The 26,734-nt window shown below is 39.3% G+C and overlaps 2 protein-coding genes across 2 annotated transcripts in view; one reads left to right on the top strand and one right to left on the bottom strand.

The window, feature by feature from the left end:
* The window catches only part of slc35f4 (solute carrier family 35 member F4), a 29,059-nt gene extending 16,580 nt beyond the window's left edge, over positions 1-12,479 (top strand). The window contains exons 2-7 of the mRNA XM_059353422.1: positions 7,928-8,228; positions 9,010-9,229; positions 9,317-9,442; positions 9,557-9,749; positions 10,516-10,605; positions 11,139-12,479. Coding sequence (XP_059209405.1) covers positions 7,928-8,228; positions 9,010-9,229; positions 9,317-9,442; positions 9,557-9,749; positions 10,516-10,605; positions 11,139-11,380 — 1,172 coding nt within the window. The 3' untranslated portion in view covers positions 11,381-12,479. The remainder of the gene's footprint in view (positions 1-7,927; positions 8,229-9,009; positions 9,230-9,316; positions 9,443-9,556; positions 9,750-10,515; positions 10,606-11,138) is intronic.
* A 9,662-nt stretch (positions 12,480-22,141) lies between these two features.
* Positions 22,142-26,734, bottom strand: ap5m1 (adaptor related protein complex 5 subunit mu 1). Its single transcript, XM_059353722.1, has 8 exons — positions 26,506-26,734; positions 25,703-26,363; positions 25,386-25,613; positions 25,164-25,303; positions 23,120-23,205; positions 22,898-23,010; positions 22,657-22,753; positions 22,142-22,569 (listed from the first exon to the last, which is right to left on the bottom strand). The coding sequence occupies exons 1-8, from the start codon at positions 26,571-26,573 to the stop codon at positions 22,487-22,489; spliced, it is 1,476 nt and encodes a 491-aa protein (XP_059209705.1). The 5' UTR covers positions 26,574-26,734; the 3' UTR covers positions 22,142-22,486.

Raw genomic sequence — 26,734 nt, 5'->3', positions numbered from 1 at the left:
ACTGAAGTGTCTAATATAGAGAGTATATATGAAATACAGATAGTGTGATGTGCATGTGTTCTACTTGAGTCAGTGCTGTGCTTCACTTTTAACACATCATATCAGACATTAAAATCTAAACACCAGGCTACGGAATTAAACTATTTTTCCACCTTTTGATCTGTGGATGGTGTTAAATAAGAAGCAGTATCATTTAAGCTTCCTGCTGGCAGCGTTGAGAGGCTAAATGTGTTGACAGGAAGTGTAGTTGTAGCAGCAGCAGCATATGTTTTTGGCCGCCCAGCACTGATGTAAAATAAAACCAAACGGGCCCCAAGTCAGCTGCTTTCACATCTGCTCATTGTGCTCACCTGTCCTGAGCTTTTCTGCTCCCCACTCTTCAGCATCACTAAAACCCTTGAACTTCACCTAAATCCCTCCACCTTTTATTTTTTTTGCCTTTTGGTAAGTATCATCATAACACATCGTCAGACTTAACTTGGGTAAAGACTCTGTGCTGTTTGACCTGTAGTCAGCCTCGAGTAACGCTGCAGACGTGGATTCAGCAGGGCTCCATCCATCAATGTCACTTGGTGTGCAGTGTCAGTGGCGGGGATAAAACACAGAATGGATTGAAATGTGAGGTTCGAGCAGCATACTGCGTCACACAGAGTGGATCAGCTCTGTTAATGGGTGCCAGTAGTGAGTGATCCTATGCAGCACTGTGATTTCTGTAATGAAATGGCATGACGCGGGCAACGCTTTCAAATTTTCCAAGCCATACTGAGCTCTTCCACTATTGCTCGTCCATGCATGAGTATAGGAATTTTTTCAAATTCTCAAGAGTTAAATATAATATTACTTAACATTGTAGTTTACATATAGCTTTATATGTTTGGGAGAGTCTATATTTAAACATTAAGGCATTTATTCATACTTTATGTGATTTTTTAACTATAGAAACCTTTCAGTCAGCTGCTTTTATATGAAAGAAATATCCCTGAGCTCATAATTATGCACCAATTTATTTCTGGCAGCTGGTGGTCAATTAATAAGTCTAAGTACTTCAAGACTACTAGTCAAAGCCAAACACTTACTCTGAGCTGACGCAAATTGCATGTTTTTCACTGGAGTGAAGTATTTTACTGCAACACAGTGCTGACAGTCGGTGTTCGTCCGGCATTATTGTTTTGCTTGCAACTTTTTAGCAGCAAAATTAGTCAGCAATAATTGCTGTTATGAGAATACAATTTTGGCCGCCAGGGCTGCTTTTATGAGACAAGGGAATAGTAGAGTTATAATATTACTGCATGTTGGCATCAGATCAGCCTGTAGTGGCTTTTACCTCAGGACAAAAGAGCCTGCATCCAACACTAAAAGCTTTAGGTTTTGTCGGCGCTATGAAACAAGAACCATCTTGCTCGTGGATGAGGAGATGTAGGCATAAAGAAAAAAGGGAATAAAAGAGCTGCTTCTCTCTCTCTCCCAGAAACATCAGATCTGTTTTCCAGCTAGCAACCACCAGGCTCATTAGGTTGATTAAGAATCCTTGCTGTGACAGAATGTAATTAGACCAAATCCCTCGATGATCCCGCAGAAAAGAAAATCAGTGTTGAACATTTTGCTTTCACTACATACTGCAGATCTGCTCCCAGCTGGGATTTTCTGTGAGGTGAACCATTTTATGTGCAAGTTTTCTGAGGTCAGTCAGTGGGAGTCATTAGTTTTACACTTTTTGGAACCTAAAGGTTTTCATTGTGAGTTATAGTTTGAAGTTTTTTTTTTTGGTCTTTTGCTTCAAACGTGATTCTGTGAGTGGGAAGTTTTAGTTCTGCAGTATAGACGGACTCAAGGCAGAGCTGCACTGGCGCAGTAACTAATTACATTTACTGAAGGTTTCTAATTATGTACAGTTTTATGGTACTTACTTCATTAACTCCATTTTATGCTGCTTTATACTTCTACTCAATTACATTTCATATTGTACTTTTTACTCCACTCCATTTATCTGACACACAAAAAAAACTGTTGAGATTTTAAATTACAAATTTCCTTTACAAACATCTCATATATATTTCTTTTATACATTTTTGAGACCCATAGAGGTAGAATGATACCACATTTCACAAAAATGCTAATTTTAGAGAAAACTCCAAAATATGAACATAAACTTGTGTAGGAGAAGCCTTTTTTCCCCTTTCTCCACCCACATTATTCTTCTGTTGACCCCTTGAATTTGACTTGTAGCCTCTTGTAGGCAGCTTGACCCCTCGGTTGGGAACAAAACTGGCCTTAACTGCCTGAGTGAAACAAAACTCAAAACTTGACTACTGTAACGCCCTCCTGACAAGCCTGCCAGCCTGCACAATAAAACCGCTTCAGATGATCCAGAACGTGGCGGTGCTCCTGGTCTACAACCAGCCAAAAAGGTCACATGTCACACTGCTGCTCATTGAGCTCCACTGGCTACCTGTTGCAGCCGCATCAAATTCAAATCTCTAATGCTCGCCTACAAAGTTGTCTCCGGTACTGCACCCAGCTACCTGAACGCCCTGATTCAGACATATGCTACTTACGACCGTTTCGCTCTTCCAATGAACGGCGCCTGGCTCTGCCCCCCTTTGGTCCAAGGCAATCCAGACTCTTTGCATTTCTTGTTCCCCGTTGGTGGAACACACTACCAGTTCCTACCAGAGCAGGGGCGTCCCTCTCTACCTTTAAAAACTCCTGAAGACCCAGCTCTTCAGAGAGTACCTTCTCTCCTAGCACCACATGATAACTCTACTCCTTAAAGAATTGTCCCTAGCACTTATTGATGCACTAATAGCTCTTATTGCACTATACCTTGATTGTTTGCTTTTATTCTTTTTGTAAGTCGCTTTGGACAAAAGCGTCTGCTAAATGACTAAATGTAAATGTAAGTGAATATGAAATAGTAAAAGTTGGAGTTCAGAACGTTCACATATAAATAAATATTAACTACATTCAAACTCTTGCCAAACAAGTTCCCACAATTCTGATTAAGCCTATTGCCGTTGGGGGAAAACTCTCAGTTTTTATCAGTATACCAGAGTTGAGGTGTCTGCTGTGTGCTGACTTTGCTGTACCAGAAGTGATGCATTTTACATCAACCAGCCAGAGTATAAGGGGGCAAGAAGCTAGGAGTATGGAGGAAACTATGTTGAAAAGGATTCTATAGTGGATCCTCCAGATAAAAAAGCAACTCAGCATTCAGAGGAAGGATCAAATAAAGATATGATTGATGAGGAAAAACTTTGACCGAAGAGACTTCTGTTTGTGTCCTCTGCTAAACCAAAAGTCAGTGTTATTTTAACTTACCTATGTAAGATAAATTATGTAGGCTACTTAAATTAGGTTAACTAATTAACTAACTAAAAGAACTAATACTACACGGTGAAATTACTCCACTACAAGTAAACGTCCTGCATTCAAAACTTGCTAAAGTAAAAGTACAAAAGTATCAGCATCAAAATGTACTTAAAGTATCAAAAGTAAAAGTACTTCTTATGCAGAACGACCCCACACAGTTGTAAAATATATTATCAGATTATTATTATTGATGCAATTATGTAAGCAGTGGTTTATTTCCTTAAGCCAGGGCTCATTTTAACCACTTAATATACTGTTATGTGGTTTAATTTAATTAAAATGTCTAGTCACTTTAAATTGATAAAGTAACTTAAGCTGGCAGCTAAATGTAGTGGAGTAAAAAGTACAATATTTACCTGAAAATGTAGTGGAGTAGACGTATAAAGTTACATAAAATGGAAATACTCAAGTAAAGTACAAGTACCTCAAAATTGTACTTAAGTGCAGTACTTGAGTAAATGTACTTATTTACTGTCCACCACTGATGTCAGCCCAAACCATCTATTCCTAAACCTAACCAAGCAGTTTTGTATCCTACACTTCACAAAACTGTGACAATTTCACAACGTTTGTTTCAACTACTGTGATCATTTAGGCAGATCATCAGGGCGTGTTGATTTTCTGCCACCGGTAGGGTCGCTAGTTTAGGAAACGCTGTGTCGTGTTAGATGGACACACGGCCCATGTGCTAAAATTAATTGGAGGACTTAAGCACACTTTAACAGTGTTTATCTGACTGGTTAAAACAGTTAAATGCCTATTATGTATTCATACGCTGGTATTAAAAGTCTAATAATGTAAAATATTATAACATCACCCACAGGGGCCAATTTACTGTTGAAAAAGTTATAATACTTAATTAGGATGTAGGATGCATGACTTTTAATTGCAATGGGGCATTTTTATATTGTGGTGTTAGCTCTTTGTCTTAAGTAAAGGATCTGTCTATTTCTTTCACCGCTCCACTGACTCTAATCTGTGACTTTATATTCACCGTTCTTTCTCGGGTATAACAGTTACAGCCATGACTTATCTTTAATGCTCTTACTGGGTGCCAGCAATGATCTCCTGCATTCATTAAGCTTATTAAGTAAGTTTGGCAAGACTGTACAGTTCTTTTCTGAATGAAAGCAGTGGCTCCGTTTCAGGATGGACACAGAGACGTCAGATGATACAAAGTGGCATCTCAACTCTCTAAATGCTTTACACAGACAAACACAACTCTGCCAATACTCTTATTATTGGTTACTTGTTCAAAGAGGTTGTGCTCCACACATTGTGTTTCCCTATATATGGCAGAAATATTTATTTTCATGTGTGACAATCCACTTTCATTAGACCTGTCAGTGACTAGAGGTGGGAATCAGCATTATAATAACGATTATTTCGATTTTAAGCATTTTGCAATATGGTGAGTATTGCAATACAATATATTGCGATTTAACTGTTTAACTGCATTTTGTGTCCACAAAATGAAATTCAATCAAGAATTGTTTTGTCCAATCAGAGAAAATTCTCAGTCTATTCATCTCACTTCTGTCTTTTTATTTCTCCACAATGAGAGTCAAACCCACAGACTGACCAACAAAGTATTCAGTCAAACTGAACTGAACTGATATCAAACATGTATGGACGACAACAACTGCAGCATTTTATGAAAACTTTTCTCAAAGAGATGGAGTCACATACCTGGTTCCAGTGTCGTTAGCAAGTAGCTCCTGATACACATGGTGCCTATAGATTCCTTAGATCTTCTAGTTTCATATATCTCTAGTATGTTCTTAAAAGTGTGGTTGCTATGGGCTCAAAAACGGCAAAAATACTGACACTAAATATACTAAAATATCAATACTTGGTGGCCATGAGTCGATATAATATTGACACGCAAAATATCACAATACTACACTGTACCGATTTTTCCCCCCACCTCTATCAGTGACACTACTTGTACTCCCATCGCGTAATTTCCTGCTAATGTCTCACTGCAGTTACACATAAATGACCTGTACTTGTTATGCAGAATGTACCCACTGAGATTGTTATATATATTCTAAATATCTATTTTTAGATTATTTGAATTGATTCATTTATGTATTTTTAAGGGCTCATTTTAACTACCTAATATACTGTTTTTTTAAAGAGTCTAATCACTTTAAATTGATCATGTTTTTTTATGTTTAATCTTGACCTGAAAAGTTACTAAAGCTAAATGTAGTGAAGTAAAAAGTCCAATATTTGCCTCAAAATGTGGTGACGTTGAAGTATAAAGTTACATAAAATTGAAATACTCAAGTAAAGTACACATATCTCAAAATTGTACTAAAGTATGGTACTAAGTAAATGTACTTTTACAGTTACATTCCACCACTGCAAAAGACTATGAGATGCACTAATGCTACAGGGGAGATACTACGGGTACTAGTTCCGGTGCTTGCAGGGCTCTAGTGTCTGTATGGTGGAAATGGCAGAGCTTCACGTGCTGAGTGAGCAAAGGGAGCACAAGCAGCAAACATCCAGCGCATGTCATCTTTTTTTCCTGCCCCAGTGTAAATTGATCACACTGTCGAAAGTTAAAGAACGGATCTGAGCTCTCTCCGGAAATGCGCACACACGCAGCACTTCACATATTATACAGCACAGTTAAGGTCCAGAAGCCAGTCAGTCAGTCCCGCAGTCCATTATGGGCCAGGGCCAGATCAAGCTTGCGTCACTGGCATGAGATTAGAAATAGGAATAGAGATTAGTCCCCTCTAGCTGTCTATATTTATGTAAAATTGTATAATTTTCTGGTAATAGTGTAACTCTTTCCCAGTCTCATTTCCATGTTCCAGTGTATCTTAAGGCATCGTTTTCCTAGCTGTAATGTACCAACAGTCCAAACACTGACTGCCAAGGTTGACATGACTTTCTTGTGGAATGTCATGTGGTTAGGTTTACTCTTGCTTTCTGGGCATCAGGTTTCTGTGCACACCTGACTACAATGGGTGTACAGTACGTGCTGCATCATGAGGCGACAAAGCTATTTATGACATGCCCAGCCACACTGCTAACCCGACACATTTCTAACAAAGCCTTGACTTATGCATCAGCGCCTTTACAGCAAGAAATGCAAACTGCGATAGTGATCACAGGGTAGTCGATCAATAAATGCTTATGTGCTGGACCCCAGCCAGGGAGACACGCTACATCCTGCACAACCCCGATTCCAGAAAAGCTGGGACACTATGAAAGATGTAACATAACCGAATGCATTGAACTGCAAATCCTTTGTGGCCTACGTCCATTTAAAATGTTGATGTTCAGCATGCTTTTTGTTTACCAAGCACACCATTACGATAACATGGTAACATTTGCTAATTAGCGCAAAACACAAGTCCAGCTCAGGCTGATATCATTCATTTTTCAGGTATTTGGTCATTGACCAAAAATATAAGTATTGGACTATTTGAAATTTTGACCAGATGATGGCACTAGATGAAAAGGTGGGAATTAGTCAGAAGTGGTTGAAAGTAACTAAGTACATTTACTCAAGTACCTTACTTAAGTACAATTTGGAGGTACTTTTACCTTACTTGAGTATTTCCATTTTATGTAACTTTATACTTCGACTCCACTACATTTTCAGGCAAATATTGTACTTTTTACTCCACTAAATTGATCTGACATCTTTATTTACTTTACAGGTCGAGATTTAACATAAAACACATGATACATTTAAAGTGATTCGTCTTTTTTAAATTAAATCTTATAACAGTATATTAAGTAATTAAATGAGCCATGTTTTTACAAAATTAGGACACTGCTTACAGAAAAGAATAAATAAAAAATAATGTAATAATATATTTAGAATATATAAAACAATCTGAGTGGGTCCATTCTGCATAAGGTGTACTTTTACTTTTGATACTATAAGTGACATTTTGATGCTGATACTTTTGTACTTTTACTTAAGTAAGTTTTGAATGAAGGACTTTTACTTGTAGTGAAGTGTGGTAGTAATACTTTTACTTAAGTAACAGACAACTGAATACTTTTTTCACCACTGTTAAGTTAGTCAGATGTTCACATACTGAGATATTTCACTCTAAACTGCAAATGTAAACCTCATGGTGGCATTACAGGAAAAGTCAGGTTATCCCCAGATTGATTGGGCTTCATCCTCTTAACACCATGGATATTTGTACCAAACTCCATGGCAATCCATCAAATGGTTGTCAAGAAGTATAAATAAAAGACAAAAATGTCAACCTTGTGGACCCCACAGGATTCCTGAATATTCGCACAAAATGGCATGCGAATCCATGTCGTAGTTGTTGAGAAATTTAAATCTGGACCAAAGTGGTTGACTGACCAGCATTGCCATCCTCAGAGCCATGCTGTTGGCAAGGCTACAAAAAACAATGAGATCTTATTATTAGACAGGTAGGTTAGTAAGATTTAAGTAAAATCAATTCCTAGTTGAGGCTTTCTGTTCTCATCAGCTTTTCAAAAGGAAGTACAGCCCACATGCTGCAATGCACTGTCTGTTATCTTCTTTTCTCCTCTTGTCTCCCATCAGGAGGGGATGGTTCAGAGTCCCATGCAGAGACACCAGGCAGCGAGACCAGTGAAGAGAGCCGGTCCTATCAGACATGTACCAACACGGCTCTGAAGGTGCTGGGTGGGCTGCTGCTGGTGCTGTGTGTCTCCTCCTCCTGGGTGGGAACCACTCAGGTGGTGAAGCTGACCTTCCAGTCCTTCCACTGTCCCTTCTTCATCTCCTGGTTCAGTAGCAACTGGAACATCCTCTTCTTCCCCATCTACTATTCTGGACTTGTGGTTACCACACGGGAGAAGCAGACTCCCATACAGAAATTCAGGTAAGCCACCAACAAAATGATCTTTGAATTTAAATAAAGTTCAGGAAACATTTAGTGAAGCTGTAGCAGCCCTGGCTGAATGACGGTCGATTCTTTAACTGATGGTTCACAAGATTTATTCACAACCGTAGCTCCATGAAAATATAAAACAAGACATTCCTTGGCCACCTTGTGACATTAGCATTAGCAACTTAGCAAATAAACATTTTTTTACTGTTAATAGTTAAGACAACAAAAATAGCCACTAATATACATGACAGAAGAAAATAAACCCCTGTCTGCCAGGCACTGTAGAAGATTTTTTGATACTTTATATCAACTTTATATGAATTACGAAGCACTCGTTATAATTTACCGTTGGTTTTTCATTTCATCCTTAAACCTGCATTTTTATCTAATGTCCAGCAGGGGGCAACTCTACTGGTTACAAAAAGTAGTCTCATGATATAGAATCCTATGAGAAATTGACGCTACTTCTCACTGGATGTATTTTTAGTAAACATTTCCCCGATAAGCTGACTACAGGTGGCTACATCCACTTCTTTTATGCAGTGTTTGGTTTACCATAAAAGCTCCATTAGTGGTCCCCAAGAGGCCTTGCTGCTCTTTACACCACCCTTATGTTCACAAGGTACCAGGAAACCAAGCAACCACATTTCCATGCCCAAAGCTTGGTCCTCTTGATAGTGAGGTTAAAAGCCTGACAAACACGATACTGTGCCAAGAGGAAAAACAAGTTGATGTCATTTCCTTTAACCATCTTTGGTTTGTCTCCAAACAGAGAGTGCAGTAAGCTCTTTGGGGAGGATGGGATGACTCTCAAGCTTTTCGTAAAGAGAACAGCACCCTTCTCAATCCTGTGGACACTGACCAACTACCTGTACCTCATGGCCTTGAAGAAACTGACCGCCACTGATGTCTCTGCTCTCTACTGCTGCCACAAGGCTTTTGTCTTTCTTTTGTCATGGATTGTTCTCAAGGACCGTTTCATGGGTGTTCGGGTCTGTATAAAAAAAACCCAATAATAATATTTTTCTTACTCATGAGGAGTTCTGCTGCCTCTGACAGTTCTGAATCTCTACCTGCAGATTGTGGCAGCCATAATGGCCATCACGGGTATTGTCATGATGGCTTACGCTGACGGTTTCCATGGTGATTCTTTCGTGGGCGTGGCATTGGCTGTGGGCTCTGCCTCCACATCAGCTCTCTACAAGGTGAAGCCAAATTATTGAAGTTTGAAGCATTTGTGTGACTGCTTGTGCACTGACTTTAAATACTTGTGTCGTGACTGTAAAGGTGTAAAATAAAGTTGTCTGCTCACCAATCAGGTGCTGTTCAAGATGTTCCTGGGCAGCGCCAACCTTGGAGAAGTGGCTCACTTCCTTTCCACCATGGGCTTCTTCAACCTCATCTTCATCTCCTGTGTGCCCCTGATCCTCTACTTCACCAAGGTGGAGCACTGGGGCTCCCTGTCCTCGCTGCCCTGGGGATACCTGTGTGGACTGGCGGGACTGTGGCTGGGTGAGAGAGCATAGGCATCTGTGAAGAGAGAAGGTCATGAGTTTAACCATGAAAGCATTTTGAATTCATTATAGGGCTAAAGATTCAGCAGTCAGGTTAATGTTTTTATTAATTTGCTCCTAATTAAAGGTCCTTTGTAGAGTTTCTTTTTACTCTACTTTGTTACCAACATACACTGTGTGTATCCTTAAACTAAACAAATATGTTGAATGCATTTTCTTCCTCATTAAATATTTGTAAAGATGATTTGTAGTTGCTCCCATGAGTATTTATTTACTAGAAATGTTCTTCTTCGCTTCCTTTGTTGGTGATGTTTTTCTTTATGTATTACTGCCACAAACCAACAGATGGATGTAAAATACATCATATCCTAGTAGAAACAGTTCTCCATATTAATACAATTGGTTAAAAATTCCATAAGGTACCTTTAATCCAAACTATTCCATAAAGGGTCATGTGGATGCAGGTTCTTGTTCAAACCAATCAAGAGTACATCTGATTCAGCTATTAGTTGAATAAATGAGCTGGTGTGATCCTGTTTGTTGGAATGAAAAGCTCCAGCTACACTGTGCTTTACGGAATAGTTTGGACGCGCCTGTTCTAATCAATACCCTGCAGAGCCCCGTTTACATGTTTAAATGGCTTGTTTTGTCTGACCAACAGTCCAAGGGTTAAAATAATTGGCATTTTGATTAACCGATTATGCAAACTGTTGCCAAATAAATTCCTGTCCATTGACTTATTGATTCTCTCATGTCATTCACAGTGTTCAACATCTTGGTCCATGTTGGTGTGGTGCTGACCTACCCCATTCTCATCTCCATTGGGACACTGCTTAGTGTGCCTGGCAATGCAGGTAGGTTTTCTTTTACTGATTATTATTGCCTTATGCAATTAATAAAATTGTGAAAATGAGAGTAAATGGCCACACATACTGTGGTTTTGTGTTGAGAGGTCAGCATTTAGGGCCACTGTAGCAAACAGATTACACAGCAAGTCTGCCTCTCTCGTCCTGGAAACCCAATCATCAGTGTGCCTCAACAGACCCTGCAACTATTCTCTCGCTGAGGGAGGATCAGGTTGCTAAGGCGACACTAAATGCCTGCAGACGAGTTCTTTTCTTTAACCACGATGGACTGTATGAAGGTCAGTGGGTTAAGGCAACTTGTCCCAGGGCTCCAGACGGCAAAGACGCAGAGGATAAAGTGGATGGCTTGTGCTGATTATAAGCCGCATTTGTTACACTCATCCCCTACAGCCGCAGTGTCCTGTGGTTTATCTTACTTTATGTAATTAATCTCAATTTGTTTTTGTTTCTCCCCCACCCTCCTTCCCTGTCCCGCTCTCCGGCTCCCTCTTTTGTTCCTGTCTTTCTTTCACCTGCTGTAGCCGTAGATGTTTTGAAACACGAGGTGATCTTCAGTGTGGTGCGCCTGGCAGCCACCTGCATCATCTGCCTGGGCTTCTTGCTCCTGCTGCTGCCAGAGGAGTGGGACTCGGTCACGCTGCGTTTCCTGGCCACCATCGCGGACAAGAAATCGGAGGATCACGGCGAGGAGCTCACAGAGTCCAGCGTCCACACTCGAAGCCGCAGTCGAGCAAACGGCACGGTCTCCATTCCCTTGGCGTGACATGGCTGAGCTCTGCTAGATAACCAGTCTGTCAACCATGAAGCCCTGTCTGCTCATGTTCCCCCATCGCCCACCCAGGAGGTGTGGCGGGATGTTCAGTCCACACGGACTCTCATCAGGAAGACAGGAAGAATTGTCTTGAACTTCACTCTGGAGATGCATCACTTCACTACAGGAGGAGAAAAATGAGAACATTCATGGGTTTTGCTAACTGAAAGAGTGGAAAGTGTTATTTACTTTCTTGAAATATTTGCCACGCTCAGTCCTGTTCCTCGCACGCACCCAAACCAAGAGCTGACTGGCCTCCCCTGACCTGCTCTGCGGACTGTATTCTGTGAATATAAATATTGGCAGGGCCTATTTGGCTCAATCTTATATAATGACATTTATTTAGAGCTGTATCAATAAGAGTATTATTTTAAGTCTTATTGAATAATATTATGTACAAGAATGGCAATTATACTATGCGTAATGTACAGGCTCTTTTGATTTTATAATAAAAGACTTAAAACTCACATTTATAGCAGTGCATTACTTGTTTAAATAATGACCACATGACTGTGGTTTTCTATCAATATATTGGAACATCTTTAGATTTCTGTCATTCACTAACAAGGATTCATACAATGCTAATGGTGCTTGCAAAGGTTCATAAATACCCATAATACATTACCATTTTATGGTTTTATTATTATTTCATTTTTTAGTTATTACTACAGAAATAATCATTATAATTTATTAATTGTGCTTATTTTCTGTGGACTTTGAATAGTGACCTATTTCTAACATCCTGGTTCACTCTTCCACTTCACCTTGGTCTAGTTTTAAGAGAGACACAAAATTTTGATGTTCAAGAAGGTTTTAATTTAGATTTAAATCATTATTTTTATAGCCCTCTTGGACTGTATAAGAGACAAATTATTGTTTGTATCATGGCTACAATGTAACAAATTGCTGTGTGTTTACGGTGGATTTACAGTATACGACTGTATTTTATAATAATTGTAAAATATTCATCCCTCACATGTAAATTAACAGTTAAATCGGTCAATTAACAACAATATATGGTGTTGTTTTGTTATTTCTGGAAAAGCCACCCTACTTCATATCTCAACAGACTGATACTTTTACGGGGGTTTTTTGTTTTGTTTTTTTTCAAATTTGAAATTTTGGATATCTCAAAATATGATGGAAAAGCAACCCTACTACATGTATCAACAGACTAATAAGACCATTTTGAGAGAATCAGGGCATTTAAAATTTTTATGACTTTTTCACAAAACATTTTGTGAACATTTTTTTTTTGTATGACTTTTTTTCAAATTTCAAATTTTGGATATCTCAATATATGGTGTTTTTTTGTTTTTTTGTTATTTCTGTAAAAGCAACCCAACCACATGTATCAACAGACTATAATAAGACCATTTTGAGAGTTTCAGAGCATTTAAGAATTGTTTGACTTTGTAACCCTTGTTCTGTTTCTGGCCCTTGGGTGGCCCACATCTGCTCCTCTTATGCCCATGGCTATTGTCATACACTGTTATCCAAAAAACGGCAATATACTATTAAAATAAATTATAGTATGGACTGCAAAAGAACAGTAAAATACTGACGTCCCTGCTGCCAGTATTTAACAGTTTTTTTACAGTGAAATTCAATAGAGTGCAGATATTTTTAGCAGAACTAAGCGTTGTGGTTCATACAATATTAGTAATCTGTTAAGTGCATTGCATTGATTTAGCAGCGATGACTTTGCACAATTCTCCTCGCTATAATATATTATGCAATGCTTTTCTGTGCTGCACTTAGCTGTCACTTACACGCATACACACACTGCAAACTGAAGAAGATTGAGAATGATTGTTTTTCACAATAATTTATCCTCCTTCATAGATACACACGTAATAATGCCTACCTATCTCCCTGGCAATGGGAAAAGCCCATGAGACATGTTTTGCCGCTAGAGAATAACACCGTGATAGGCACTGTCAAAATGACTTTTTAGTGTCTCGTAACATAGTGGCAAAATTTCATTTTGGTTCAAATAGTGCTATTGAGATGATGAGGGTGTCTGGAGAATAATTTCTCGGTCTTTTTACACCGCTCTTTGTCACACACACTTACACAAACTCCCAAGAGTGTAACACCACAAAGCCTTAATGGTTGCTGGAGTGCAGTCAGTGAGTTGAGACCTCTAATGAAGCATTTGCTGAGGTGACACTTTCAGCTAAACAACTGCAGTGGCATTTTAACATATTAAAATAAATGAGCTAGAAGAAGCAGGGGAATGTGTAATGTTCAAATCTTAATTCCATCATTCTGTTGTACTGCTGGAGGCTGATTAGAGACTGGATGTAAAATGCTTTAGCCTCAACAAGAGATTTGTGTACATATTCGTATTGGATGTTAAGATATGGGTTGGAAGGAAAATAAGCAAAATGTGAAAACTCAGACAATTACAAATATTTTTTTTAAAATACTCTTACGAGGCATGGTCATGTTTCAGGTTGAATGCCAATCTGCATCAGTTGCTAAAACGTACCAGCAATCAGCACTTTAAAAAGTAACATGAGACAACGTATAGTGCTCCAAAGAAACCAAAACACGGAGTCCAAAACTGCAAATGCATCAATGAAAAAAGGGTCAAGAAGAGTCTACATCCATGCTTTTTCACTCTACTTACAAAGCTAAATGCTAATGTTAGCACGCAAAGAAGTGCATTCTTTCTAGCACATTGATATATAGCTGCTACAATGTTTACCATCTTAGTTTAGCATTCTAGCATGCTTAAATGGCAGAAAATAGTGAAAAATGCATCATAACCCATCTTAATTTCCCAGAAGATAAGATATTTAAATTGCTTGGTTGTTGTTGTTGTTTGGACCAACTTTTGAAATGCAAAGTTACCAAAAGTTGTTGAGATAATAGGCTAGAAAAAAGTACTGGAAAAGACCAGCCAAAAGCTTGACATTGCCTCCCATGCTGCAAATAGGCAAATATCCAAAATAATGTAATATTAAAGGGGCACAATTAGAAAAAAAAATCACCACATAATCAAACACATATAAACTACACCAACAAAGAAGAACAGAGGTCACATATTCAAGCTAACCAGTAATGATAAAACAACTACCTGACAAGCAGTAACAGTGTTTGTCTACCCCCTCTGGTTTTCTGAGTACTTTTCAGTCAGTTAACAATTTTTCAAATAACCTGTCTCTCTCCTTACCCCTCTGGGCTTTCCAATATGAAAGGGGTGCAGGGAAATAACAGGTTCTTTCAAGCATTAACTTATGAGTTACAAAGTAACCTGTTGGGAGAGTTGCCATAGAAACCTAGCTCATTATAATGAATTCAAGTATGCAGGCAGAAATGAAGTACACACCTACTCTCTAACCACTACCAAAAGTGTTTACTGCGTTTACACCACACAGCAAGGCTTCGGGACGAGCATTAAGTTCTCCAGCAGGGGAGAGGTGAAGAGAAGACCTCCAGGTGTGTTTGGATGCAGCTGGGAAGAAATGGGGCAAGTAGGAGAGTCAATCTTACATGTTAAGTTATTCTGTAAAAGACAAAGTTTTTAATAGGAGAGGCCAGAAATTCATAAGGAATCAACACCTACATGAAAAGTCAATGAAACCAATGGACCTACAGTGACAGATGACTAAAAGACACTAAACAGGTGAGATCAGTAACTGAAATGAACACTAAACTTGAGGGAAGATACACCAACTGAACCTTTTTCATATCATAGTAAAATTAAGTATTTTTGCCTGACAGCCTTAGGACAGGGAGTGAGACAATGGGCGCCACGGGCTCCAGACCCAGGCTGCGTAAAGTAGCCCCGTGTAGCAGCCTGAGAAAAGATGGGACACATCCAGAACCACAGTGGACCCTCCCTGCTCTGCCGGTCACTTCGGAGCAGCCATCAGGATCTCTGGGACAGAAGAAGAAAACTTTACCTCCACTGAGACAGGAAATAACTCTGTCCACACTCTCAGGTTAGTAAGTCTCCTGGCTGTAGTGTTTCATTCATACTGAGCTTTTATTATTCTAACAGACTACTCTGTGTTGTGATACTAGTTCTGCTACTAGATAACGGTGTGTGCATGTGTGTGCTGTCAGAACCATGCTTTACAGGAAACCTCCCACCAAAGCAAAGTAACAATTCAAGCATCATTCACTCCCATCCACCCCGAAGACCCCAGGTTAGCACAGCAAAATCAGCTGCCTGATATAGTTTTATTAAGTATAACAGGCTATTCTTGTTCTCTGATTCACACGAGGAGCTTCTCATCTGTTCAATCCTGTCCTGGGACTCTGGCAGACATAATTTTACATTATTATTCCTGACTGGTTGTGATTTTTACCCAGACATGCCATCATTATCTCTCCTCAGGCACTGCAACCACTGGCCCCTCAAATTGGCCACACAAGCACTGCCAATCAAATTGCCACGGTAATAAAAAGAAAAGAAAAGAAAAGAAACACCACTGCTGACTGCCCCAGCATCATGGCCCCCATGCTATCCCAAAACTCAATAAGGAATTTGATGTTTGTTGCAGGGCAGAGATGGGGGTGTCCGGCTGTTTTCTACACTCGGACAAACAGGACACACAGGCACCGGCAGAATGATTCAGGTAAAGCATCTTGACAAAGTACGGAAGAGCTGAAGTGCATCTATAACATCAATAATTCAGATCATGCATTTTTATATTGAGGCAAAATTAAAGTGTGTGGCAGTGCTTACAAGAGATGGGGGGAAGAGAGAGAGAGGAGAAAGAGACAGCTGTGAGTGTGTGCTCTTCCACTCCCAGAGGATCTGATTAAAGTGTCCATGGAGTGGAAAGTAGGGTGGTCTACAGCCATAACTGGCCCTTATTGGGATCTATTTTCAGGGTACAGGGAACAGAAAAGCCTGCATTATTTGATCCACCATCATAGACACAAAGAAAGGAGTCTTGACAGTCTTGACAGTCACATGTTTCTTTCTATAGAATGGTTTGCTCTAAATTCACATCGGAAGTATGTTAACTGAAACAAAAATTCCATCAAGCATAACATTACTCTATGTGTTATTCATGCATGCTTCTTGCAGTGGAGGAATAAGTAGACAGACCCTTTAGTTAAGTTAAAGTACCAATAAAACAATGTAAAAATAGTAATTTTGTCCTGAAACTGCCTGCTTAAGTAGTGTAGTGGTGTAGTTGTGGTCAGTGGTGGAATGCAACTAAGTACATTTACTCAAGTACTGTACTTAAGAACAATTCTGAGGTACTCTTACTTTACTTGAGTATTTACATTTAATGTAACTTTATACTTCTACTCCACTACAATTTGGGGCAAATATTGTACTATTGACTCCACTACATTTAGCTGACAGCTTTAGTTACTTTTCAGGTCAAGATTTAACATAAAAACATTATACATTTAAAGTGATTAGACATTTTTTTTTAATTAAGTCTCATAACAGTGTATTGATAAGTAAAAATGAGCCCTATCTTTACAACACTAAATTCTGCTGACATAAAGTCATCAATATAAATAATTTAATAATTTATATTTTGTTCTGCAATTCTGCATAACGAGTACTTTTACTTTTGATACTTAAAGTACATTTTGATGCTGATACTTTTGTACTTTTACTTCAGTATGTTTTGAATACAGGACTTTTACTTGTAGTGGAGTATTTTCATAGTGTGGTATTCGTACTTTTACTTAAGTAAAGGATCAGAATACTTTTTCCAGCACGGGTGGTAGTTGATGAGGGGGGTGTACTCCTGGATAGATGGGGAGGTTACTGAGGAGGAACTGGGTCTGCCCTACTATTTATTGTAATAGATTTTTGGCTGATAGGCCGGTATACTGTAAACTGCCAGAAAGAATACCCTATATGCCTATCCCCCATTACACCACTGGCTAAATGTACTTAAAGAGACAAAAGTATTTATGCAGATAAGTGGCTGACTAATATCATCAAATATTAAATTATAAGATTGTTAATACTGATGATAATTTGAACTATTGTGGCCTCTCCAAAAGGTCACAAGGTTAATCTACTATGAATAAATGAATACATCTGTTAATTTTTGTGACTCCTATTCAATATTTACTCTTTTTGTTTTTCTTTTGTCATGGAATGTTAGCCAAAAAGTTTGAGTACTTGTTTAATCTCTAATAATGCATTGTATTTTATAAGCTTGTCATGGTTGTTTGTTTTTTAATGTAAACGCTAAGTGTAAAAAATGAGTCACTGATAAACTAAACATATCAAATAAATGTATTGGAGTAAAAAGCCCTCTGAAAAGTAATAAAAGAATGGAATAGTGTAAAATGTAAATACTCAAGTGAAGTGCAAGTACCTCAGCACTGTGCTTAAGTACAGTGATGGAGTAAATGTACTTACTGTAGTAAATTAAACTGGCTTCCGATTGCTTTCTAGGGAGGATTCCTGGAGGCCCAGACAGCTCTCAGTCAACAGGCTCATCAGCTTCGGCGAGCTCACCTCCGACAGGCGAGGGAGCAGAGAAGACATAAGGCTGTGACAGTTAATGGTAAGACTATTATTTGCTGTCCTAACTCCTTACAGTGTTAATACTCCTGCATGCTTTACCCTACAGAAACTGGTCATACATCAGAATGTTCATCTCATTCACAACATTCAGGCCATGACCTTTTTATAATTTTTTCAAGATATTAAGCTTTTTATGGCATTTTTTACAATGTAAATTCATTTGAGCATATGACAGACATATTAACACACACACACACACACACACACACATACACAAATATCTAAATACATACTCTACACACGTACTGTACACACTTTATACACATTATATGCCTACTATATATACAATAAATACTGTACAAACATAATGCAATTATTTGTATTATTCAACTTTTCAATCAAATTCTTACTAATTAGGCCCATTATAATTATTCCTTTTACTTCACCTTCTAACACATTTAGGCCAGCACTGCAGTTCATCATCAGCCTTTTTTTTTATTTCATTTTTTTTCTAGCTTTCAGCAGTCACACAAGCATTTTCTGTAGGAAATGTATTTTCTTGTGTCATTTTGACCTTTAGTTGGAGGTCCAAATACAGACGGCATCCAGAGGAAACTTGTGAGAAGGCCCACAGAGAGGGACATCTTCTGGGATGAGACCACAGGAGAAAGTCTGGACCCCAGCTGCCTTCTGGACCCAAAATCTCTGCCTCACATCTGCAATGAAAGACCGCATAACCAGACAAACAAAAAGATTGTGTGCATCAGATGATCCAGAGACAGGCTCCAACTTATCAAGCTCATAGTCCAAGAAACGGAGAGCAATGAGTCAACAATCAGGACACAGAGGTCTGGCTTTAGACAAAAACTTATCATGGACGGCTGAAGGGAAAAAGAAAGAATAAAAGACAAGGGGAACACAGAGTGATAGCTGGATGTGGCCTAAATGTGCCAGAAGCTGTCAGACAGCGAGGATAAGAGGTGCTAGAGGGATCTGGGACAATGAGACTAAGAACACTTACCAACTAACATGCAATTTAAACAAAACTCTTGATGTCCTGGGGATAGTTCCTACATGGCTGAGTTTATGATGCCCTCTATGGGTGAAATCAGTGACAGTACATGCTACCGAGCTTCTTTCACCTTCTTACAATGTTGAAAGCAAACATCCAAAATTACATTTTATATTTAGTTCAAAGCACTGGGATTCAAATCAGACAGCTTTGAAGCTTCTGCTCTATTATTGGGCATTTGTTATGTAAATTAGCACAAAAGAATCCCTCAGTATAAAGATACCACATTATTCGAAAAGATCTATGGCTCTTGAGCAATAATTAGACTGAAAACAGGAAACTGCTAATTGCACCATCATTCTTCAATTGGTCTCCCTGAGGCCGGCTCTTAGTGGGTTTAGAGAGGCTGAGAGGAACTGGACTCCCACCAAACACCTGGAGCCACAGTGGCCGACTAAAGCCTGGTCCTCAGGCACGCTACGTTAGATGAACACTGAAGGGATCACATCGCACAGCAGGGGGCTGGATGGGAATTAAATAAGCAAAGATTATCTTGCAGTGATTGAGTTGAACTATTTCAATAGATGAAATGAGCATTAACATGGAGCTAACAGGGATTGTATTATACTCTACCACTGGGTGTCATTATTGGGCTAAGGGACACAGTGAAGTCTCAGTTAAGTGGATAACAGTTGTTTATAATAGAGCGGTTAATGTTTTGTTATATGCACCTTTTGGTAGGAAAGATCTTTGAGCTTTTAAGGCTATGCAACCTTGTGCTATATTCACATAATGTATGGCAATCTACACTAAGGCTTTACTTTCACAACTTTATTTTGGCCTTTTATTATTATTATTGTACAATAATGATAATCTGTATGCATGTATACAAAAATAAACAATGATTACATTTTAAAAAAAACTAGGGATTGTGAAAAACACTGTCCAATTAAAGTCCCAAAGGTACAGGCTGAAGGCACTGGAGCAGAGCAACACATTAAAACGAGTCCATCTACTTAGCAAGCCATTCAATCAACAAAGCAAAGTCTGCCAGTGAGAGGCCACTGACTGCAGACTTGAGGAGCCAGACTGACCACATATTGGGATACTGAGGAGATTTAGAGTGGCCCAACTCTTCAAAAAAAACTTCTCCTTTTCCAGTTCGCTAGCCACACACAGTGGGCCTTAAAGCCAAATCATCATGAAGGGGGAGAGCCGCGAGGTCTCGGTGTCTGCCACTCCGTACTGCTACATAAAAAGAAGGTGAAGGATGCCGTGTGAGCAATTGGTTCCAATTGACAGAGGATTGGTCATGGTCAGCCTTCTGAGTGGAAATCCACGTGAGAATGTAGCATTTGGACCAGCAAGGGGCACAAGAGGCCAACAGCAGACAATGAGGGCACTCAGAGGAGTCTGGCTGCTGTGGAATAGTGGGGCACAATCTCCTCTGATTTAACCCTTCATCGGCTGGTTATTTATTTAACTTAGCTAACTGAGGTGGAGCTTTCATAGTGGAAATGTAACAGTATGAACTCTATAAGGTAAAATGATAGTGAGAAACATTTTGAATTAAATGCCCTCTTTCAATGATTTCTTTATAATTAAGTACTGATAATAATGTACGTCTATGCTGATGACAATAAAGATCAAAATAATGTGCTTAGAGTTGTAAAATAATTAAGTTAAAGTACCAATGCAAACTCAAGAGGCAACCCAACCATTTCCATCCTTGTGACTTTTTCACCAATTAGGCAGGTCCTGCTCGCTGAATGGGACCGGCTGCTTTAAAGTCTCAGAGGGCCAGAGGGTCAGCGCTCAATCACAGTCTGGCTGGAGAGGTTGAGTGTTTGAACTAACCACTAGTTGACAGGGCGGGGACGGGGTCAAAAGGGGTGGGGGAGTGATTGGTGGAGGGGGCAAGGACTCCTGCCAGCTCTAAAAGAGAAGCCTTTTGTAGCCAAGACACTGGCCAGAGCACCCGGCCTTTCACAGCCCAGCCGCCCCTCTACTCCAGGCCCACAACAGCTGATGACAAGGCCCCAGCTGCTAATTATCCGGCTGATGGAGAGTCAGTGAAGTGGGACTGTCAGAGCGAGGGGTGGCCCTTGTGTCTGCAATGGGATAAATTTGAGGGTGAGGGCTGGGGGATAAAAAAAAAAAGAGTTGGACTTCAGGGGTGGGTTTTTTGGGGGTTGTTTTTTTTTTTTGAATGTCCATTCATCAATAAAACCAATACGTCTGCCAGTCAATGTTGGCACACTGTGAACTGTACTGAATTCAAGAAAACAATTCAGTCTTTTACATGTACAGGTGCATCTAAATAAATTAGAACATCCTGGAAAAGTCCATTTCCAGTAGTTCAAGTCAAACAGCCCCAACCAAGTATTGAGTGCATATAGATGGACATACTTTTCAGAGGCCAACAATTCCATATTAAACAGACTTTTGTAATATTAGCATTTTTTGAGACACTGAATTTTAGGTCTTCATTAAATGTAAGCCATAATCATTATAATTAGAATAAACTGAATAACTTATGACATGAAATGTCTCATTCTGTGTGTAATGGATCTATGTAATGTGTTATTTCCACCTTTTGAATTAGATTACTGACATTAATAAACTTTTCTATGATATTCTATATTCTAATTTATTGAGATGCACCTGTAAATGGTCTGATCCCCAGTTACATGATTGGCCACTGCAGCATGATGTTGTTTATCCTACAAAAGTTGATTTTGTTTTAACTTTTCATCACAGGCAAACGCTACATTATTGCTGGGCAAAATGGCCCAATCTTTGCTTTTTATACTTCAATAAATGTGTAGTGGTACTCCGCCTCACTTTCCATTATAATGTGCCAATTGTTGATGTCAGACAGCTAACTGTGTTTGCAACGCGAGCAACGTAGCATGACTGCGTTCCTTCGTTAAATGTTTAATTAAAACTTTAAAAAATTAAAGAATACAGGTCCATCACACGGTCAAAAAACTGTGTAGCTTCCATCAATATTTAACGTCAAACTGATTGCTTTATGTCCACCACAGCTTAACAACTACACAGTGATGTCGCTAGAATTTGAAGCAAAATCTCATTTTTTCAATTAAAACATCACTATGTTATGCATATTACACCATATAAAATATAATGAAATAATAATGAAATTAGTCCCATATTGGCTCTTACAAAAGACATTTATCAAGATATAGTATTTTTTCTGGTAATTCATGGAACAAGGAACTTCCAAATTACATAAATACTGCCAAAGTGCAGTTCAGCAACTGGTTTTTATTGCGATAGAAAAGACACAGACAGGAAAAGTATATACAATAGGCATTTTTACACTGTTATCACAGTATACACCATCATATCAACCAGCTCTATTTAAACACATGTAAAACCTACTCATTTTTTGAACTTGTTTTAATTTGTAAGCTCTGCAGTAACAACATGATAGTAAAACAGGAATATTATGGGGTCACATATCCAGTCTGGATTACTGTATATGCCACACTTTCAGACCTGTTACAATGAAGTGAACTCAGCACTTTTCTACCAATCTGCTGTTAACGTCTCCATGCTACAGCATCATCTGCCCAGAGGACACCGGAGCACTTCCTGTTGAATTCCATATGAAATACTCTTTGGATTGAAGTTCTCGGGCTGAAAATAAGACAAACAGACCTTTTGATATTTTCAGAAAATATACATACAGCCAAATAATTCTTGCAAATACTATTGTTAGCTTACATGTCGCAATCCGTGGTTTTGCTGAGGAATAAACCTGCACTGAATGCTGGTCCACACAGCACCCAGACAGCGTCATGTCAGGCACTTTGAAATACAACTGTGAAGATAACAGTGGAAGTATAAATTATTTTACAACCTAATGATAACATAACATAACATGCTGCAGGGATAAATAAGCAAACAAGATCATGAATCACAAATCTTTCCCGGCTTCTAATCATATCCAGACATATTAACGTACTTTTATGTAGGCTGTAAGTTCTGTGCAAAGGGGGTCAGTAGGTCCTGGTGTTGGCCCAGAAAAGCTGATTTTGCCCTCCATTGTGACCTCACGACATCTAGGGAACTTTTGACCTAAATATCAGTCAGGGATAAATTAGTTATTAGTTTATTTTACAAATATACAGCTGCGTTAAAGTGCTTTTTTTTAATTAACAGTGATGCTCAGGTGCACAGTGCCTACCCAGCCCCCAGACCAGCAGGTTCTTCTCCTTTGAAACATCCAGCTGTCCTGAGCTCACCTTCACATCCACAACAGTCATCTGATCCCTGCACAACACACAGAGCCCATAGCAGATGTTAGTGCAAACAGACTGAAGTGGTTGGGTTCAACTACTTAAATCAACAGGGGAAGGACAGAGGAAACTAATGAAAACTGTTTGTTAGAGGTGTGAATCAGCAGAGGTCCCATGATACGATTTTATCTTGATACTTGAGTCATGATACCATATTATTGCAATTTTAAGCATTTTGGGATATGGTGAGTATTGTGATACAATATATTGCGATTTAACTGTTGAACTGCATTTTGTGTCTGAAAAAATGAAATTCAATCAAGAATTGTTTTGTCAAATAAGAAAAAATTCTCAATCTATTCATCTCATTTCAGTCTTTTTATTTCTCCACAATGAGTCAAACCCACAGACTGACCAACAAAGTATTCAGTCAAACTGAACTGAACTGATATCAAACATGTATGGACGACAACAACTGCAGCATATTATCAAACTTTTCTCGACTTTAAGCTTCACTGCTCCTAATACTTTTTTTTTTAATGAAACATAAAAAAAGCCAAACTTTGCAGCGTTATTTCTACAACTGCACAAAAATATATCCTGATGCTCATGGTGCCTATAGATTCCTGAGATCTTCTAGTTTCATATGAAACCAGTATATTTCTAAAAAACGGCTAAAATACTGACGGCCATCCGAATGCTAAATATCGATACTTATGTTGCCACGCAAAATATCGCGATACTATGCTGTATCATTTTTTTCCCCCACCTCTACTGTTTATCTGGATTTCTAAAATGAGGAGTTCTATCCTCTCTGCTTTACAAGAAAACCCACAGGGACAATATACTCTAAGTGTATTTGATGTAAGAACTGGATAGCAGAATGGTTAAAAATAAAATAATAAAATATTTTAATGCAACATCTCTGGGACGTTTCTGCAAATTGTGTGAGGAGTATTTTATCATGGCTGCACATGATGGACTTGTACATGGGGCTATTAGGTTAACTTAGTTTACTGGGGGTGTTTGTTGGCTGTTGGAGGACTGGAGGACTTTTTAAGCGTAGATGAGCACACTGTAATGAGACCAATGCAGGATTTCAATGAAAACTGAGGATGCAGGACGGCTCTGTTCCACATTACAGAGAAGGGCTCCAATTAATGATTATTTTAATTATCCATTTATATATAGATTAATTTTCTCGATTTAATGATTAATCAATTAGTCGAGAAAAAATCCCAGAGTATTGAAATATTTGTTTTGTCAGTCAAAACCCAAGCATATTCAGTTTAATGCCATATAAAATAGAGAAAAGCAGGAAAACGTCATATCTAAGAGGCTTAAAACAGCACTTTCTGCCATTTTTGCTTAAAAAATTACTTTAAGTGATTATCAAAATAGTTGGCAATTATTTTTCTGTCGATTGATTAATCGATTAATCAACTATGCAGTGCATCTCCATTACACAGGCACATTTAAGAGACCATTAAAAAGTTATGAATTATGGAAGAAAATGTTTTCAGCAACAGATAAAATCAATAATAATGTCACTAGTGTAATAACTGGTGTTTCTAATGTTAATTGAAATTCAACAGTTTTTAAAAAACTAATTATCTCGTTGATACTTCTATTTGATTGCCAGCTGGAATTAATTTTGCCTGCATTGCTAGGGAATATGAGAATCAGTACTTAATAAAAATCTTTTTAACCTACTTTTAATTAGATTTGTTAATTATCCAACTTCTATATCTATCATTTATTACTCTCAGGCTCAGGCTAATGAATGGCGGTGTATAGAAGTTCATGTATTTAGTTTTCAAGTTCATTTAACACATTTCTTCATCTTGTAAACACTAAAAACTAAACTGTTATTAAAGATTTTTGACCAGAATTCTCCCTTAAAGATGGCATGTGAAGCATTAAACTTATTTTCTCTAAAGGAAGCAAACAGTGGTAGGTACTCAGGTCTAAAGGGTTTCTTGTTTTGCATACCTGTTAAAAAATGGCAGGTGTGCTTCACAGTACTCAAAACTGTTCTTGACACTCTCGTGAAGTTTGAGGGTTACTGACACATGCAGCTGGTGCTCTTCTTCCCTCAGTTGATACGAACCGAGGATAGGGGGCACAGGGACCTGATGAAACATTGCAGGAATCACCTATGACATTAACACGAATATGTGTGATGACAACTATGTTAGTATTTATGTGTTATACCTGAGATGTATAGCTGCATAGTCTAAAAGGCTCCACAGGAGGAGAGAAGGGGAACTTATACGGCCCGGAGAAAGCTGAGCCGTCATAGTTATCCACGCTACTGGCAGTCAGAATACTGGAATCCAGTGAGGAGACGCACGGATGGACCAGGATGTCCTGCAGTGGAGAACCATTTGGTGGCAGTGTGAGGGTCACAGTCACATTTGGGAGCACTCCTTCCACTTCACACTGTTGACAGAAGCATAAAAAATAAGAATAAAGCAAAAGAAATGGGAAAGTTATAACATTAGTTTGGTTTCTTTACACTGTGTTCTTACTTTGCATGTCACAGTGCCATAAACATCCCACAGGTCCTGTCTGCTCTGGTTACCATACTGCATGGAGCGCACTGTTTCTATCAACGCCACGTTAACCACAGCTCGACCGCGGTGGAGCCCTGTCTTCCAAGCTGGCTGCTTCTGGTTCCCAGCAGGAGTGGGCACCGTGGGTGTAGCAGGTGGCCCTAGTTGTGGCACATCCAGGGGTGTGCCAAGTGGACAAACCTGCAAGAAAACAGAGGGCAGCATCGCCAGGCGGGAGGCCAGCCCCTCGCTATCAGGCTTACCCCCAGAGCCGAGGAGGAAACTCTGCAGACCTGCCAAGAGTGTGAGGCCCTGAGAGACAGACAGCAGGCTGGAAAGGGGTGGTCGTGGCTCTGCAGGGGCATCCACTAAAGGAAGGCAAGCTAGGGTAAGAGGCCCCTGTGAGATGGCCAACACTGGCCAAAGTGTTCCCTTTCTAGGAGCGTCCACACGCAGCTCCAGGGCCGGTGATCGCTCACGATAAAGGCAATCATCTCTGAGAGCTACATAAGGCTTATCTGAGTATGAGAGCCCCAACTCAGTGAGCAGGAGCTGCAGCACAGTGTTGTCTTCTGGGACTGCTACATATGTGGAGGCTGCCAGGATCTTTGCACGGTGCTCCACAGTAGCAAACCTCCTGTGGGCGGAGACACAAGACATGAGAAGACATAGCAAGCTGCAAGCAACGTGACAGCAGAGAGTTTACGACATTAGAGCACTACTTGTGTCATCTACAGCATTATGAAAGGGGAAGTGGGATATAATAAATAAATACATACCTCGCAAAGCGTATTGACACATTTTCTCCCTTCTCGTGAGAAATAACCCACAGAGCGCGCAGACTCATTTGGGACGTCTTCAATTTACAGGCAATTCTGTGACTTTAATATTAATATTCGCATCTTATCGTGCAGCTATGAAATTCAGCTAACAGCAACTCGCTTCCTGCTGCTGTTTCATGTGACAACAGCCACCAATCACACGACCTTCGCGCCTGCGCACTCAGCA

This window comes from Centropristis striata, chromosome 16 (genome assembly GCF_030273125.1).
Source record: "Centropristis striata isolate RG_2023a ecotype Rhode Island chromosome 16, C.striata_1.0, whole genome shotgun sequence".
Taxonomy (NCBI): domain Eukaryota; kingdom Metazoa; phylum Chordata; class Actinopteri; order Perciformes; family Serranidae; genus Centropristis; species Centropristis striata.
This window is presented reverse-complemented; position numbering and strand designations above follow the sequence as displayed.

Bases quoted from the DNA above. Each gene is read 5' to 3' on its own strand.
- ap5m1 (XM_059353722.1), bottom strand. From the start codon at position 26,573: ATGAGTCTGCGCGCTCTGTGGGTTATTTCTCACGAGAAGGGAGAAAAT. The intron at 26,364-26,505 runs GTATGTATTTAT...CTCCGCCCACAG, and splicing joins GTGTCAATACGCTTTGCGAG to GAGGTTTGCTACTGTGGAGC. The intron at 25,304-25,385 runs GTATAACACATA...ATGTTTCATCAG, and splicing joins TATGCAGCTATACATCTCAG to GTCCCTGTGCCCCCTATCCT.